Source organism: Pempheris klunzingeri, chromosome 3 (assembly GCF_042242105.1).
Source record: "Pempheris klunzingeri isolate RE-2024b chromosome 3, fPemKlu1.hap1, whole genome shotgun sequence".
Lineage (NCBI taxonomy): Eukaryota > Metazoa > Chordata > Actinopteri > Acropomatiformes > Pempheridae > Pempheris > Pempheris klunzingeri.
In genome coordinates this window covers 26,025,383-26,044,466 of record NC_092014.1, presented here as the reverse complement: position 1 = coordinate 26,044,466, position 19,084 = coordinate 26,025,383, and the positions used below count along the sequence as shown (strand labels likewise).

Below are 19,084 nucleotides of genomic sequence, written 5' to 3'. Positions count from 1 at the left end.
ATGATATATATCGTAGAAAAACTTGTATCATTTCAAATTAGGCTAATGCAACTACTATAGGTTTAATTTCATAGTGTCGCAAATCACACCCTGTACAACAATATTTTTAATCATTTGGATGATGCTTGGCATTCTTCTGTACAGCATGGATGCAGACAGTAAATCTATGCGAAGGCAACACAGGCAGACATGAAGGAGGGTAAAGATGACACAGAAAGGGGTAATCCTGAACAGGAGAAGGACCACCAGCAGGACAAAGTGAGGAGCTCTCACCTAAAATATGGGCTTCCTCTGTTGCATAGTCATGGTTTGGATATATGGACGAGAAAACCATACCGAAAACTATGCCTCAGACCGGTCACCACTAAACACCACTAACTTCTTTTACCACCCCTGGAAGAATCATGCATACAATTCATTGAATCTAAAGAAAAGTGCTATATTGTAACATGTATTGTTATCTGGATCTGAAATTCTCATGAGGGCAATGCGTATATTTGAAAAATCTCTTATGGCCATCCTTGATCACATCTTCTCTTTTTCTAAATGCCAAGTTCTCCACTTCAGCCTGACATAAACTCATGTAATGGGGAGCCAGGAGGAAACCTGGTGGCAGTGCGTCATATATCCACCATTTCCAAACGTACAAACAAGATCTTTCCACCCGATGATGTGTAAGACAGGCTCAGTGTGTAAAGCTGAGACCAAGCGTGACTATCCCTCAGTGATGTCAGAGGAAAAGAGCATGATGGGAGCACAGAGAAAGAGACAAGAAGATATTCTATTGATTAACTCATCTATGTGTTTTTTCATAGCTTTGAGTCACCTCCACACCTTCCTTAACCCTTTCATGCATGAGGATGGTCAGGATTTTTTTTACTAAGTGTTTTTATTCATCTTTAGGCATGAAAAACAAGATTTGAACTTTTTTTTTTTTTCAGCCCAAAATGTTATAAAGATATATTTACATGTCCAGTAGTTGAAATAAAGCCAGTGATGCATGATGTACAATTCAGTGGACATGTGATTAATCATAATTTCCTCCCAATATAAAATCAATACTTGGAAAATTTAGCAATTGCACGACTCCTTAGATGTTACTTGATGTCACCTGCAAGGGTCTCATTTTATAGAAGGTTTGAACAGAAAAAAATGAGCAACTTGGTTTCTGGCTGTCTGTCCACCATCTTGGTTTCACTCTTTTTTTTTTCCACTTGCAGGGGCTTGGCACTGGGTAGCAGTCAGTGTATGAGATGGTGCAATAGCATCCACTGTAGTGGCTGATGTGCAACTACTCCATCAAAACTCATGCATATACAAGAAAACAGCTTTTGAAGAGCTGCACACTGTGGTGACCTCTATGCATGAAAGAGTTAAGCTGGAGCGGTGTCTTCTGTACACAGCAGTATGCCGCATGAATCTGCGGTGTGACTCAACCCCTCCGACACAACTGCCTCAGGTGTGATTTACACTCACACAGCTCCTGGAAATGACGGCAATGTTACAACAGAGTTTTTCTGGGAAACAGACACTGTTTAAAATCCATTGCCATTGGGCTAATAGGCTTTCTTTTAAACACACTTAATTTCCATCTTTCACGCCTGTGTCTGAGCATGACTCACTGAAATCCCCACGAAGCTATAAAAGTACGTAACGTAAAATCAGTACACTGACAGTAGTGATATTTGTTTTGGCTTTAATCAGCTGAGCGTTACATTTATCCTTCAGCATGCTGAGATTTTATCATTGGCAAACAGTGTCTCTGCCTGTCTGTCAAAAACAAAATGAAGCAATGTTTGGTGCCTCTTGCTTTCTTCATCTGCCCCCTCCCCAGATTCCCATTTATTCCTCCATCCATTTGCCCTTTCCCTCTGTCTTCCTGTCTCTCATTCTTGGGGCTCAGCGATTGTTCTTGTTATCGCTGAGGAGTGCACGGGGTTTTCGTGTCAGTGTGTATGTGTTTGACGACTAGGCGCCGGTGATGAAAAATGAGGCAGGTGGTGGCAATTTATCAACACTTGAGCGGTACATGGCGGCATTCTGGCACGGGGGGGGGCAAGGCGACGCAAAACGCGAGGCTGAGGGTTTTTCTGTGTGAGGCCGGGTGTGATGAAATGAATGTGTTTTCTCCTCCACTGCATCAGACAGACAGTAGGGAGGATGGAGAGAGAGAGAGAAAGAGAGAGGGTGGGCTGTGTGGGTGTGGGGGAGTCTTTCCTCTTTCTGCAGGCTCCCACCTTGAGCGCCGGCTTTTCTCCCTCAGCAACTCCCTTCACATCATCCCCCTCTTTCTCCTCCTCTCATCCTGGGGAGTCAGTCTTTAAGAGTTTGCTCTGCAAATGTGCAACGTTTTCCCCTATCCTTTTTTCTTTCCTGTGCAATTTGTTTCTCTGTTGGCATGGAAAGAAATGACAGAATGCCGATAGAAGCAGGGAATGAAAAGGGAGAGAAACTCTTTCACAGCCCAATGATGCCATTTTAACCCTCTGTCTCTATCTCTCTCTCTCCCACCCACACTTTAACTTTCAGACCATCTCTTGATTAATCTCACTTGCTATCATCTCTGCTGTCAACCCCCTAAATCAGCATGTTCACACACACATGCACACACAACCCCCTAGCCACCCTTACATTTTCTGACCTTTTCGCAATTTATCTCCCTCCCTATCATCCTAGCATCTCTTCTCCCCAGTCCCCACTTCAGTGCATAAACTCACACACACACATACTAGATACTTTAGACACACATACACACTGTTACTGTGCTCTGTTGGTTCCATGCCTGCTGCTGCCTCAGGCACACTGTGCAGCTCCCTCCACTGGGAGGAATGCATGAAGGGAAAGCTGCATCAAGGCAGCGCAGGGTCAAGTGATAAAAGCAGCAAAAAAGACAAAAAATGTGGATACCAAAAATGCCGGAGAGTAAATTAATTAAAAACTCTTGGCTGAAAGTTGTCCTTCACTGGTTCAAAATTACTAATAACTCCATCTGTTAATCAACAGAAAGCAGAACGTGCCTAAAAATAGGAGTCTCTGTCTGTCTGTATGTCTGTCCTTTGTTTATCTGTTCTTCGATTTTCTCACCAACCATTCATCCACTTCACACTTTGTGGGTGTACTGCTGATGACCTAAGGAAGTACAATGTTGAGCGTGTGCTCTTGAGATCTACAAGACATATCTATTATCTTTAGCAGGCATAACAGTAGAGGGAATTGTGTAAAAAACTGACATCAGTGAAAAGTTTGATCTCAGTTTGAACCGGACCATCAGCAGATTAATTCCATACCCAATATGGTATGATCCACTGGAGTTACACACAATACAACATGAATGAACAGTTTGTGTAATCTTCACCACCATCTTGACTGTAAATAAGCAGGTGTTACCAGCTGTTGTGTCGAAGTCTGTTTCCCCATCAGAAAGTTTTTCCCGTAGCAGTGCCGTTGAGGTTATGGTTATAGTTATATGTAGCACAGATCATCTGGTGGAGAACCACTACTCTCTACTGGGAGCTCTACTGAGTGCACGTAGTGCTTTCCCTCCACCTGAAGCACACACCTAGTGTGTGTTGGGAGGGGACCCTCATTAACTTTTACACCACTGTATGCTGGGCATAAATCGCTCTCCATCGCTAGCAACAGTACATTCAAGAACAGATGAAGAAAGAGAGACTGCAGAGGCGGGAGATGTTACATTGTAGCAACTCAAACATTTCAAGCATCAGAAATGTAATTTTCAAAACGAACGCTTTTGCTCCTTCTTCTGTTAAAAGTTTATTTGGGTGAGCTTTTCCCCAAAAGTGGTGAACAGAAACAGGGGAGGCCAAGCATTCGGCTCATTACACTGTGCTGATGTACACAGAAACACACAAACAAATTATGTTAAGCCTGTGAAACTGGAACAAACGAGGCAATAATAAGTGGGGATGGTAAATAGGGACAAATAAAAAAAAAGGAAGAGAGCGAACAATAGAGGAAATGCCTGAGGAGATTATTTACAGGAAGAAAATGGCTTCATCATAACTCCAGTTTAGATTTCAACATCAGATAGAACAGGGAGCATTTTCTGTTTTATGTTCATACACATATGAACAGAGGGGAGGGAGGGAGAGAAAGACAAATAGGAGAAGAAACAGCACAGCAAACAGCTATGATGCAGTTTAAATAACAGGATGTGATAAAACACATTTATTGGAAAAATTCACATGTCTTTGAAGAAAAGGAAAGGGCTATTACAACTACATGCTGTAGTCTGTAGTCTGCTAATGCAGCATACTGAACAGGTTGACTGGATTTTGCTTCTAAAGTAGAAATAAACTCTTTAAAACATAGCTTTTACCACAGTATTAGTCAGGGATTTGGCCTTATAAAGTAGCCGCGGCTAACACGTTAGCCAGTTACCACCTCCAGCACACACAAAGCAACAGGAGCACTCATTTGGAGTTGTGTCTCGGGTCACCTGACCCGACTTGAGCTGAGCTATTTTGGTAACCATGAATTCCTGGAGGAAATATCTAGCTGTTACATTGCTAAATGCTCCACTACAGTATGTTCACCAGCTAGTTTCTAACATTGTTTGACTGCTGGTGGGAAGGTAGTGACCAGTGGCTGAAAACAGCTGGCTGCTGGTTGATAAGAGCGGTGAGAACACTAAACAGTGTCACTGTGGGTCATAAAACCAAAATAATGTGCTATAAGTCACTAAATGGCTCTGTAGATCTGAGGGGAATTACAAGTTGGGTGATAATTCTCTGTAGGTTCATCGCGAGTGACCCTGTTCACATAACATGTAGTAATATTTACATGGAAACATTGATTACTGCAGATTTAAAGGATAATTCTGGTTTAGAACAACTTGGTTCTTACAACCTATTGTCATTCTCAGGACGTCAAATACAATCAAATACTTCACGTCACACCCCTCAGCGTCTGATACCGGTGCACAGGGCACCCTTCTGTGTCAATATTAGATGGTCAGAGCTACTGCTCTAAATGTGCCTTCACTGTGAGTGGTTCTCATTCACAGGTCCTCAAACACTCCTGACCTTGATGCAGGCGTGTCAGTCCTTCGCTGTCATGACAAGAATAAGACACACCTGCTTCCCATTCGGAAACGGTTGCAGTTTCATGAGGTTTAGCAAACTACTTGGTTAGGTGTTGGAAAGGATTAGTTAGTTAGTTAGTTACATATGTTAAGTTTCACTTTTGGTTTCACACATGAAACAAGCCCCTGCCTCCTGGGTCAAAGGCCTGCGTTTGACCCTTCCAACCATCCCCAACTCTTACCCTTTATATGAGAGAGTGGTGTCTTGTTCATCGCCGTCAAAGGCAAAAGGGGGTGACAAAGTGGAAGTACTTGATGACCTGGGAATGAGAACTGTCTGGATATTTTTTTCATTTATGTCTGTTCTGATATCTTTATTCTCACCAAAGTAATTGCTAAATTCTGAGACACTGCTAGACTAGACGGTTCAGAAACGAGATCGAGTATGCTGCTTAGACAGGAAGAGACCGATCATTTTCTCCTGATTGGTCTATCTGAAAAATCCATTTTAGTGTCAGAATGTTAAGCAGATATGTGGCTTGCGAAAAATCTGTCCAATATTTACTTTGGTGACTATGGGGGCTAAAGAATCGGTCATAATCTGTGATCACGTTCACTTCTCCTATTTGGCTCATTAGACTCAGGGCCATTAGTCTCCTAAAGGTAAATGGTCTGTATTTCTATGGCTCCATTCTGGTCATTCTGACTACTCAGAGCGCTTTCTCATCACATCCTCACTCAACCATTCAAACATCATTCATACAGGAGGAGACTATTCTTTCACACACATTGAACACATGAAGCAGCAGGCACTTCGACATGCTGACTAAGAGGAGCCGGGGATCGAACCGCCGACCTTCCAATTAATGTACGACCCACTGTGACCCAGAGCCACCCCTCAGTGGTGCGGGGAAGCTGCAGAACCCACATGACACAGATAAGAAAAAGGCTCTTCAGTGGGCTGTTCCTCTTTTAAACCGTCTCTGATAATAATCTCTAGTTTCACATGAAAGTTGTTGAGCTGGTAGCCTTTTTTCCTTCCAAGTAAGACTGCTTGAGCAACGGGTTTGATTAAAACCTGTATTTGTTGCTTGTGATCCATGAACCATATGACTTTTTTCTGGCGATGTTCCTTCCTAGATCTCAGCAATTAAAGTGGTTAGTTAGTTAGTTAGTAATGGTAAATGGTCTGTATTTGTAGAGCGCCTTTCTAGTTATTTACTACTTATTAACTAAGTTATTAACTACTCAAAGCACTTTACATGACATCCTCATTCACCCATTCATACAGGAGGAATGTCATTTGGAGGAGACTATTCTTTCACACTCATTCACACAGGAGCAGGTTGGGGTTCAGTGTCTTGCCCAAGGACTACAAAAATAAAATCCAAATTGTAATAAACCAAAATTATGCACAATTACCATAATTGTCCTTTAATGGAGTCCTCATATTTCTCCGCCCATTGACAATAAATGAATCTTAAAAGATAGGTTGGGATAGAAATCCTGTTTATTATTATTATTTTATTATTTTAAGACAGAAGCAATCTATTAATTCTCTGCATTAAATTAGATTTTCTGAATTCACTGTGTGTGTGTGAGAGAGAGAGAGAGAGAGAGAGAGAGAGAGAGAGAGAGAATGAGAGTGGAGAACAGAGAGATGCAAAGGTAGAGACAGACTGGCAGAAAGAAATATCATCAAAGTGTTGTGCCCCTTAGTCACCTGAGCATGTTTTATTTACTGTCCCCTTGAGGAAGAGTTGGCATTAGAACAGTTTGCCCACAGTCCGGGTCAGTCTGGGCTGAGCGCCTCACACACATGGCCAGAGGCTACAGTCCTTTAGGACACACACACACGCACACATACACACTTTAATCCATGGGGGCCCAAAGCATTGATAAATTAACCTTAACAGGCTAATGTGACTGTGGAGGGGGGGTGTTTCTGAGAGGGTAGAACTGAGTGTAGAAGACTGATGAAACATTCGCTAGTTAACACTGAGCTGAACAGTACCTCCAGCAACAGGCTGTGTCCTTGTGCTACCTTTTAATGAGTGTCTGCTCCCAGCAGAGCTCATCTGTCCAACCTTGGGCCGACCACATTCAAAACGTTTGCTATGACATTTCAGAAATGTTTTTGAAAAGGGCACTTAAGTTTGTAGAACAGCATGAAGCTGAACCATCTCTACAGACTGACTTCTCCTCAGAACTACAGACTGACTTGATCATTTAGAACAATGTGACACTGGTATTCAAATCAGAAGCACATGGAATATAAGTTTCACATAATAAACGTAATAATTACTTCTCTTGTTTTGGGGGGTGTTGCAAACCATGCTGAGACGTTCAGATCAGCAGCCCCTCACTCATTCTAATTTTGCACAATCAAATAAAGGTAAAAATGCAATCAGATTTCTTAAAAAGTAAGTGTTTTTGATATTTAAGTAGTGGAATGCCACTTTGTATTATGTACAATTACATACAATTATGTACGTCTATTGACTTGGACTTTTGTACATTCTGTATTATGCTGCAAACATGTTGCATGTGTTATTATTTCGACAAGGTATGGAGGAAAAAAACATTATATTTAATTTGTTTCTGTGGTAAAGATGAAAAGCACATAAAAAATATAGCAAACTAGGAAAAAGAAGAGCATCCCTCTTTGTTGTTTCTCCACAAGTGTTAAAAAAGCTGGTAGAAAAGATGATTGTTGCCAAGCAATTCTAGTTTCTTCCTATCGCTATTTCTGTATGATATAACCCAGAATTTGTTTGTTTTCACGGTCACATTTGTTCCCATACAAGTGACTAACTACAACATAGTACAACATGAAACAGTACAACACTGAAGCACCGATAGTGAGAAAGAAGAAAGTAAAAGACAGAAAGTAATAAAAGAAAATCTTCCAGAAAGCTTTGCTGTACTAGCTGTGTGACACGTGTCGGGACAGGGGACCCAAGAGGCACAGTAAGTGCAATACAAAAGAATAGGATTTTTTTTATCCAATTGTTGGTTACAGAGAAAGCAGAACAGCAGACAGGTAGTAAGGCAACCTGCCATATCAGACCAGATGAAGTTTTTCTTTAGTTTATATGTACCCATGAAATCACGTTTGGCAATAAAAGCAATCAAGCAGCAGTAGTTAAATCCAGCATATTTCTCCACCAATCTAACCACTGATAAGTTTTTATCCTCCTGCCTTGACTCCTTTCTTTTTCTCTCTTGCACCAGCATCGATTTTTTCCACACTTGTGCTCTTTCCCTCCGTCCCTCTGCACCCTGTTGTTTCCCTCCTCTATTTGGATCTCTTCATCTCTTCTCATGCTGCTCTGTCTTTCATGTCTCCCTCCTCTCTCTTTGACAGAGACAGAAACTCTATTTCTCTTCCTCTGCCACCCAGGGACTCAGACCTCGGTCTACTGTGGAGCTGCTCAGTCCACAGGCCTATCCGCAGCTGAATGCTGGAATGAGTTCAGCCAGTTACTGTGCAGCTCTGCCGAAGACGGATTTTCAACCTTCTCATTCTTATTCTGCCTTGACAAGTATAACTGTCTTAAATCACAAGGAGCTAGTAACCTGTCCGAAAACAAGTTAATGCAACATTGCGTGGTTGCAGGCCCAAGAGGAACATCCAAGGTGAGAGATGAAACTGATGGATCTTCAAAAGGTAAAATGATTTACAGTAAAGAACCCAACAAACTCCTGCATTGAGTTCTCAGGTCTTTACTGCTACTGTAAGGGCACTCCTACATGTACACCAGACATTTCCCTCAAATCATACAGCAGATTTTTTTCTCAATACTGTTGCTGTGACAGGCTTTGTTCCTTTGGCTACTGAAGACAAGTCAAGGCACCCTGTGTCTATGCCAAGTACAGTTAAGCAAGCACACTTTCCCCTTGTGACCCATTTTTGTTGAAAACAGGAAATGGTATGATGGCCAGAACTTTGTTCCCCCTTATCTGAGCCGAGCAGAACTATCACAACAAGAGTTCATATCACAGTCCGGCCTGGGCATGCATGTCTTTGCCTCACGCAACCATTTCTGGTCTTTCTGGGAACACAACGGCCTATTTGACGTAGAGACTTCCTGGAATGCTATTCACAGCCTTTTTACCACATTGCAGTGTAGCCAGCAATAATATAAAATAATAAGAAGACATTGTGGCGTATAAATTAGACAAATATTCCCAACACATCCCTCCTCTGAGAGATCTAACTCTCACAAACAAAATCTGGTAGTCAAACATTTAGTAGAGTAATCAATGAAAAAATATATCAATCAGTGTAAGTTTGGGCGAAAAACCTGGACCACTGCCTGTCCAGGAAAATTCCCTCACGACCCCCATTCTCCTCATCCAATGGGCGATCACGGTGATCCGCTCACACTGATCCAAATACCTTCCAAACATAATCTGTAAGCATAAATAAATGGCGCATAGATTAGGCAAATATTCCCAACATCACAAATAAGTCTACCAAGGCCACACAGTCCTCCATTTTTCAATAAAAATAAATAAAAATAAAAATGTTCTGAAACGAACAGCCAAGTGGGTGAACTGTCCACTTCATCCTCCTGTTGTAATCCCAAGTCCAAAAACTTCTGAAAGTAAGTAAAGCCCCCAAACAAACTGGTGCTCAGACAGCTACATTTAAAGAAGACATGATTTTAATGTAGGAATCTCCAAGATTTTTAGTTAAATAAATGTCTCTAATTAAATAAAAGTTACTATTGCCAAATGAGTTAACACAGTGGTGACTGAACCTGTGGCCCAGTGATGAAAGCCCATGCACTTGCACTATTCTTCAGTATTATGAACTGACTGTGAGTTGAAAGCACACCTAGCAGTGGTTGCTCCCTTACAGACTATAGGTGCTGTTTTCTCTGGCCCCTGCTAGTGTTGCAAGTAAGTGATTATCATGGCTGAACAAACAAAGAAAAGATGGATGACTTCAAAAACAAGTGCAATTCATTACAAACAATCTGGCATTCAGTTATAGTAACAGTGTCGGATCATGACGGGATGCTACAGCTATATATAATAGTTAACATTGTTTTTCTGGCTCATCCAAATTTGGTGAGGATTGAATGAAATTTGTAGGACAAGTGGTGAAAGAACAAATAATTCTATTTTCTTTGGGCAGATAGTGGAATGGCTTCTTTCTCACACCAGGCGTCTCAAACTAGTTTAGAATTTATTGTTAAATCCAGCCCACAAATTGCCCTGTGTTTTATTTTAATTCTATAGGATGTAAAATCTGAGCTTCAAATGGTCTCTTTATTCCACATTTAGCAAACTCTGGCTAAATTCACAACTTGAGAATTTCCCCCCAGGGATCAATAAAGTATTCCTATCTATCTATCTATTGTAAACAAGTTTGTTGTTAACACGTAAGCTATGACCTACAGGAGCCTGAATCACCATAGAGCATCTAGCACCTGAGACCTGGCACCAGACGATCTCCTGCTAAACCTACAGTAAAAGTAGACTCAGGGGAACATGTGTCCAGAAAAGCTGGTGATTATCTGGTGATAATGATGCATAGATACAAATGATGGCCCTGCTATAATGTCAGTGAGGGGAGCACATGCCTGAAGTGTATAGCTCACCAGCGTGTCTGATCATATGTGCCTGCGGCCTGTTGTGAGAGTGAGAGGGTAAAGCTGGGTTAAGGCCTAGAGAAGCCTGCTCCAGCCCTGCCTACTCAGCACAAAGCCTCTCTCCCTGCCTCCCTGCCTTTGTAGAGTGGCTGATCAAAGAGTGCAGTGAGCTCAGAGGATTCACCACGTCAGGGAGCTTCTGAGCGGATGAACACGGACATCCCATTATGTTTCCCAGTGGGATACACTGACGGATGTGAGAGTGCACACACACCTCGTGTGCCTGAGTGTGAGCAGCTACGAGCGAACCTGTGAGGGCGAGCTCACACGAGCAGCTGCTCTTCTGCCCTCAATGTTCCATTCTGCGCACGTCTGAAAATACTTAGGTTTGGGGGGAACAGCGAATGATGATTGAGTTTTCGAAGCATCTGAGTATGCTAACAGTCTGTGGCTTTGATCGGTAATGAAGAAGGCAGGGCTGGACTGAGCGGAGATGCCTGTTATTTCAGCTGAGGCTCGCAGGATCAAAGGCTCTTTCTCTCATCATTGTTCCTTCTCTCTCTCTCTGCCTGCGTGTCTCTGATTAACCTCGGGCGTCCTTGGCTCACCTCTGCCCCATCCACACTCTTCTGAAAATGCAGAGAACTTGTCAAAAACTCTTAAACTCTTAAACTCCTCGACCGCAGCGGTGTGGTGTATACAATCACTGGTTCGAGCTCCCATCTTTGAGCACAAACATGAATCAGCAGTAGGACTGCCGCTCTGCTGCTCACGCCTGCCCTCCCTGCTGATCAGGGATACAGCTAAACAATAATGTCCTTACAGAGAGAAGGACCTGTGCTACGGCAGCCCAGTCTTACTAAATGGTGTTTAAATAGCACGATTTTTAACAACATTCCACATGTCATTTCTACCATTTAGCCTCTACATCATGTACATAACGTTACATTACTTCTCTAACTAATGTCAATCAATCAATCTATCAATCAATCAATCTTTATTTATATAGCGCCAATTCACAACAGTGTTATCTCAAGACTCTTTCCATAAAGAGCAGGTCTAGACCAAACTCTTTAATTAGAGAGAGACCCAACGATTCAGGAATTCAAAATTAAGGATTCAAGAATCCCCACATGAGCAGCATCAGATATTATATTGAGCAACAGTGGAGGAAGAACTCCCCTTTATGCGCTTATTTTTACCCAGACTATCATCTTTACCCAAACCTAACCGCACACTTTTTGGCCCCAACCTAACAAAATTGTGACCATCACATAAAATGTTCATCAGTAAGCTTTATTTTGAGAGCATAAACTGGATGTTGCACATTCATTATTGCTAACTTGACCACAGAATGAGGATGAGGCGAGGCACACAGTGCCAAATGACACATGAAAAGCTTAAAATGGTTTCACATCACACGCTAAACGTACTTGAAAACTCCAGCTATTTATGCTCCATCCCATGAGATCAGTTTGGCTATGTAGACACATTTTTTGTAATGTATGAGTCTAATTCAATCTATTATTTCATCCTTCCTCTGCTCCTTCTGTTCATGGAAGAAAGAGAAGAAATTTAGAGAAAAATATTTTTCTGGCAAATTCTCAAACAATCTTCAGTTTTCTGAGGATACCAGAGGGTTTACTGTCCTCTAAAATAAATTAGCTTAATTTAAACAGCAAATTAGATGAGACAGATTAGGCTTTCTACCAGCAAACCGGGCTTTACTTTAGGATTTAGGGAAATTCCTCGGTGAGTCACTTGCTGTGGCTTTTAAGCCTATTTTAAGACTGTGTAAATCACTCTCTCACTTTGTGCCAAGCTTCCACACATCAAGTTATTTGTGAGTGAGTGTGTAAGTGTTAAGTGTGTACATCGGAGTGTGAGAACCCACATGTGTATGGTGTTTTTGTGTCACTTACCTCATTCTTTGATTCATGTATCCGAGGCTGGGAAGTGTACACGAAGGTATTCTCTGGAGCGACAGTCGGCCTGAGGAAGAGGAGAGGGAAGATGAGGAAGGAGAGAGCCAGAGGAAGACAGTGCGAGAGAGCAAGAGAGAAAAAGGAAAAAGGAAAAAGAGAGGGAGAGAAGGAGAGATTTCACATTTAATAAGATGTCACAAACTGTTTTCAGTTGCTCAGCTGCTGGGGAATGCTTTGACACACTGAACACGTTCTTCACAAGTTTGAAATTAAAATTAAATGCCTTGATGCTGACATTACACAACAACTCAAGCTCTTCTGTTTGCTGCATAACCTGACAAACAGCATAATTCACTGTATGACAAAGTTGGTTGTTTGCACAAGTGTTTCTGCGGCAGCTCTACGTTCTGAACATCAGCAGGAAGCTTCCGTGCCCCTACTCAGGCCATTTGAAGCCTCTTTTTTTTTGATCCCCTTTGTGGCTCCACAAATAACAAAAATGCATCATTTATTATGAAAGCGTTGCTGTGGGTTACTCTCTGCAAAAGGCGTGGCTGAGGCCTAGGAGCTAGCTCATCGGGGCAGACTTTAGTTTTCTTTATATTTACTAGTAGCTAGTCCATCTTATTTACCTGTTTGTGTTATTTGCTTTGGCCAAGGCATATATGTTTCTTCGAGCGTCACTGCGTTGGGACACTTTCTTCAGTTGCCACAAACAAACGGTTCACAAATGAAACCATAATCTGCTAATTTGGTGCATTTGATCCAATAAATTGACATCTGAAGAAGTTACCACAACTCTGGCCTGTATCACCAGTAAGGGACTAGGGGTGTGGGGGGTGTCCTTAGGCTCCAAGTTAAAACCTCTCTACCTTATATCGTTGTGAGACCTAGAAAATAATTTTTGTTAATTATTTTAGGATTTTAGAAGTGTAATTTTATTTAAAATGTTTCAAAATACCTATTTTAACTGATGTCCTTTGTGGGGACAGTGACACTTACCTCTTCTCAATTTCAACTGTTTTTCATACATGAGGAAGATAGTTTGTTGAGAAGTACTGAGGGAGAGTCAGACATTGAGCAGTCAGGACACGAGGAGGAGGAGAGCCAGGCAGTAGAACAGGCAGGCAGGCTTTATGTTTGTTTCCAATATTTATCACGTCATGATATGAAAATGTATAATTTTATCATTTCCAAATGTTGCCTTTTTGTGGAAAAGATTGACCTGATGTTCACTGTAAAATCTTTGTGATTTGAGTCTTACATCTCAATTTCTTAAATGATTTAAAAAGGAAATCTGAATGCTAAGGATTTTTTTCTTGGGGATCTCAGGAGGCAGCTGCAGCCTTTTCTGAATATTTTGGTGCCTGAGACATTATCATATTTTATTTTTATTCAACTTCTGGTCTGTGTCATGTTATCATCATATAGTCTTTTACTTAGTGCTTTCATGTGTTCACTAGTCCCTCTTTTTATTATGCATTATTATTTATTATTATATGGAACATAAGAACCCTGGTTATTAATAGCTGTGTATGACTCTAACATTATCCATGTTTCTGATCATTGCTGCATGTTTTACTCCTCTACATTCCACCGTGTCATTTCTGTCCTGAGGTGCAGGGATTATTAGTGTTTGACATCTCATGATCCAATATGTTGTGCAATTACAGTGGGGTAAAAAAGTATTTAGTCAGCCACCAATTGTGCAAGTTCTCCCACTTAAAAAGATGAGAGAGGCCTGTAATTTTCATCATAGGTACACTTCAACTATGAGAGACAGAATGGGGGGAAAGAATCCAGGAAATCACATTGTAGGATTTTTAATGAATTAATTGGTAAATTCCTCGGTAAAATAAGTATTTGGTCACCTACAAACAAGCAAGATTTCTGGCTCTCACAGACCTGTAATTTCTTCTTTAAGAGGCTCCTCTGTCCTCCACTCGTTACCTGTATTAATGGCACCTGTTTGAACTCGTTATCAGTATAAAGGACACCTGTCCACAACCGCAAACAGTCACACTCCAAACTCCACTATGGCCAAGACCAAAGAGCTGTCAAAGGACACCAGAAACAAAATTGTAGACCTGCACCAGGCTGGGAAGACTGAATCTGCAATAGGTAAGCAGCTTGGTGTGAAGAAATCAACTGTGGGAGCAATTATTAGAAAATGGAAGACATACAAGACCACTGATAATCTCCCTCGATCTGGGGCTCCGCGCAAGATCTCACCCCGTGGGGTCAAAATGATCACAAGAACGGTGAATCCCAGAACCACACGGGGGGACCTAGTGAATGACCTGCAGAGAGCCGGGACCAAAGTAACAAAGGCTACCATCAGTAACACACTACGCCGCCAGGGACTCAAATCCTGCAGTGCCAGATGTGTCCCCCTGCTTAAGCCAGTACATGTCCAGGCCCGTCTGAAGTTTGCTAGAGAACATTTGGATGATCCAGAAGAGGATTGGGAGAATGTCATATGGTCAGATGAAACCAAAAAGAACTTTTTGGTAAAAACTCAACTTGTCGTGTTTGGAGGAGAAAGAATGCTGAGTTGCATCCAAAGAACACCATACCTACTGTGAAGCATGGGGGCATGCTTTGGGGCTGTTTTTCTGCAAAGGGACCAGGACGACTGATCCGTGTAAAGGAAAGAATGAATGGGGCCATGTATCATGAAATTTTGAGTGAAAACCTCCTTCCATCAGCAAGGGCATTGAAGATGAAACGTGGCTGGGTCTTTCAGCATGACAATGATCCCAAACACACCGCCCAGGCAACGAAGGAGTGGCTTCGTAAGAAGCATTTCAAGGTCCTGGAGTGGCCGAGCCAGTCTCCAGATCTCAACCCATAGAAAATGTTTGGAGGGAGTTGAAAGCCCGTGTTGCCCAGCGACAGCCCCAAAACATCACTGCTCTAGGGGAGATCTGCATGGAGGAATGGGCCAAAATACCAGCAACAGTGTGTGAAAACCTTGTGAAGACTTACAGAAAACATTTGTCCTCTGTCATTGCCAACAAACGGTATATAACAAAGTCTTGAGATTAATTTTTGTTATTGACCAAATACTTATTTTCCACCATAATTTGCAAATAAATTCTTTAAAAATCAGACAATGTGATTTTCTGGATTTTTTTTTCTCATTTTGTCTCTCATAGTTGAGGTATACCTATGATGAAAATTACAGGCCTCTCTCATCTTTTTAAGTGGGAGAACTTGCACAATTGGTGGCTGACTAAATACTTTTTTGCCCCACTGTATATTTAAATGACATAGCTTTCGGTGCACATTCAGTATGCACGGGGCCTCCAACAAATTAGTGGAGCAACTTGGATGTTTGACAGCATAATATCTCTGCATTAAGAAAATACAACCTGCATAGCAGTTTTTGTGTGATGGTTTCTTTTAGTATTTTGTATCCTGTCCTTAGAGAACCTCTGAATCTGTTGTTGCATTGTGGTTTGCACAGGATTGTGACTGTCTTCATTCTCAGGATTAAAAAAGTACTGAACTTTCCAACCAACAGAAGCAGTTGACCACAGTGTGGTTAACAGGTCACTGAAAAAAAAGCAAAAGGACTTTTAAACCTAAATCATTTCTGCTGGCATCACTCTGCTGTTAATGCCTCACTGATTGAAACTGCTGGCTGCTCTCTCAACATATGTCATTTCAGGATCTGGCTTTATACATCGGCTACATTCATTTAAAAAAATGCCTAGATTGGCAGCAATAGTGAGCTGAGCAAGATCAGCTTTGGAAAACCTTACTTCATCTTTCATTTAGAGTGCTGATCACTAAATCTTTTACCATTACATTCTTTCTAAACTCTATTTTCCCAATTTCCCAAGTTCAGGATGCTGAACGGTACATAAGTTCCCTCCTGGCTACTCATATCTCTGTATCTATAATCTGCAAGAAGTGGCGTGAGCAAATTAACTATGTGGGTCACAAACAAGCAAGAGCCAACTGTTTCATAACGGCAAGCATATGTTCCCAGCAGAGACTCTCAGATGTGTAGAAATCCTCTAGTTCCAAACAGGATCGATTTATCATCTAGTTTCAGCTGATGATCTACGCACCAATCAACAGCACACATCAGAAGCTTGTATCTCACTGAAGCTGACATATCATTTATATACAGTACACAAGGAATAAGAGATGCCTGATATGGATCCTTGTGGCACCCCTTTAATATTCGTAGGCTGTGACAGAGTCCCAGTCCCAATGTCCATAAATGATTAAATAAGGGACTGCTTCCTGTACAGCTCAGTGTAGACCAACAGAAGCTGATGAGGGGCATCACTCTGAATATGTGTGTTCACAGACAGCAGTGGACAATAACCAACAGAGCTATACCAGCAGGGCCAGTGTTTGTTCAGTGTGCCTTCAGTAAATACTGCCTACTTTTATTAACCGGTGTCGTACTTGGAAACAACCTTTAAAGGAGAATTCCTGTATTTTCAAATTTAACTGTACATATTTATCTAATGACAAATAGGTACAAAAAATTCTGGAATTGGTCCAGTAGATCACAGCTGGGCCCAGGTTTAAAAATATTACAGTTCTCGTTTAAATATGGAGCTGGCAATAATAGTAAGATTTTTCAAATAAAAAAATGTATTGCTATATGTTTTATGTCTGTCTTTTAATGTCTCGGGCCGATGTTAGCAGTAGTAGAAGTTAGTATTTCCACTCCGACACGTTATCCCTTGGACTGGTTTGTTTTGTAGATCAATAAATAGAGAAATAAATAAAATCTCTACAAATTGGAAGGAGACACTTTGTGATAAATTGTCATAATGGCAAAAGCTAGAAAAAATAAGGCCCAGTTTGATCATTTATTTTTGTGCCATCTTTTTCCATCAAGCATCAAACAGAAGTTACACACTCCAGCTTTTGATCAATGCTTTGATTCAGTGAAGCTGCTTGAGTTCATAAACCAGGTCTCCTCTGATCAAGCTGCTCTACGCAGTTTGATCTATGCCATTTAGATGTGAATTGCTGGTAAGGACCTATGTGTGCGAACGTCTGTGCAGAACTCTCCATGGTGTGTGTGTGTGTGTGTGTGTGTGTGTGTGTGTGCTCGAGTGCGCGTGCCTGTTATGGGGGAGAAACACTTTTGTACCAATGAAAGTGTCAATAAATCAAATAAAAATCAACACACACACAACCACATGTACTTATTGAATCAACTCTACACTGCCTGTGCATGCTGAATCCTTTTCATTATAGTATGTTTGTTGCCTGTGGTGATCAGAATTAGTGTGGCAAACAGTGCTGCACCTGCAGTGACTAACAAGAAACCTGCTGAACTGTTTTCTGTCCCTGCATAGACCGCTGCTCTCTGCCTAGTGGGTAAAAATACTCGTCGAAAGGCAGATCCAGGCAGAAGCTACAGCTGTAGAAATATCAGAAACCCAAAAACAGAATGGAACAGAACAGCAGAACTTCTTAACGTAGTGCTATAAAGAAAAATTCTGCTTGGGGCCTCATTGCTGCTTGAACTGGGTTTGCATGCACAAACACAGACACACAGACAATCCAGATCCAACAACAGTAACACCGGGCTATCCGCCTCATCTGTCAATGCCCTGCTTGAGACCATGGATGTATAAAAAGAACTGGATGCAGCGTTGGTGGCAGGGCTCTGTTCATTCCTATGAAAGTTGCTCAATGGTGCACGAAGCCAAAAAGCCACTTCCCGCTGTAAAGAATTTGCAAGCATGAAGCACACTGCACATGCTCTATGGGCCCCATAACTCTATAGCCGGCTAACTTCCAGTTTAGCCGTCAACTAACTTGAATGGGAATAAAATGATTTAATCACAAGGCTCTTCTAGACTTTCTAAGTCTACATGTATCAAGTTCATCATCAAGTCATGTCACAGAGATTGTGACACTCAAAAAGATGTATGGAAGAAAAAGATGTAGGAAGAAGCCATTTTGGTCCCAATGGCCTGCGACACACAAACTTTTGCTGCTACAGCCTTCCTTGGTCTGGTGCAGCCACATACAGACAGACAGAAAACCACTCACTCTCACTCTGAGACCTACGGGCAATTTAGAGTTACCAATTAACCTAATGTGCATGTCTTTGGATTGTGGGAAGGAAGCCGGAGTACACGGAGAGAACCCACCCTAGCATGGGGAGAACATGTAAACTCCACACACTCCCGAGTTCAAACTTATGGAGACTAATTTTAGCTAATGTTAGCAGACTTTAGCTCCATGAACCATGGAATGAATGTAAGAGACATGATGATACACTCCTCTTGTGCTACTTTATGTTACATTACGTTTTAGCATTTATCATTATCAAAGTTAGGGGCCCAATCTTACACATGGTGCAAAGTGAGGCAGCAGAAAGCAGTTGTGACACTGACTGACAAAAACCATGTCCACAGCGCAGTGTCCTCCTGCTATTTAAACTGTGCATTATTCAGCTAGTAAGATACGCCTACACAGGGGGGTTCACAATGCAAGAACACTTTGCTTGTTAGCCACAATGGGAC

The 19,084-nt window shown here is 41.7% G+C and overlaps 1 protein-coding gene across 3 annotated transcripts in view; it reads right to left on the bottom strand.

The window, feature by feature from the left end:
- The window catches only part of LOC139199040 (endonuclease V-like), a 70,181-nt gene that overhangs the window by 18,813 nt on the left and 32,284 nt on the right, over positions 1–19,084 (bottom strand). For 2 of the 3 annotated variants that reach the window (XM_070828048.1, XM_070828046.1), the window contains one exon: positions 12,570–12,639. In XM_070828048.1, the coding sequence (XP_070684149.1) occupies positions 12,583–12,639 (57 nt within the window). In that variant the 3' untranslated portion in view covers positions 12,570–12,582. Of the gene's footprint in view, positions 1–12,541; positions 12,640–19,084 lie in introns of all 3 variants that reach the window. The other variant, XM_070828047.1, reaches the window with a different exon arrangement.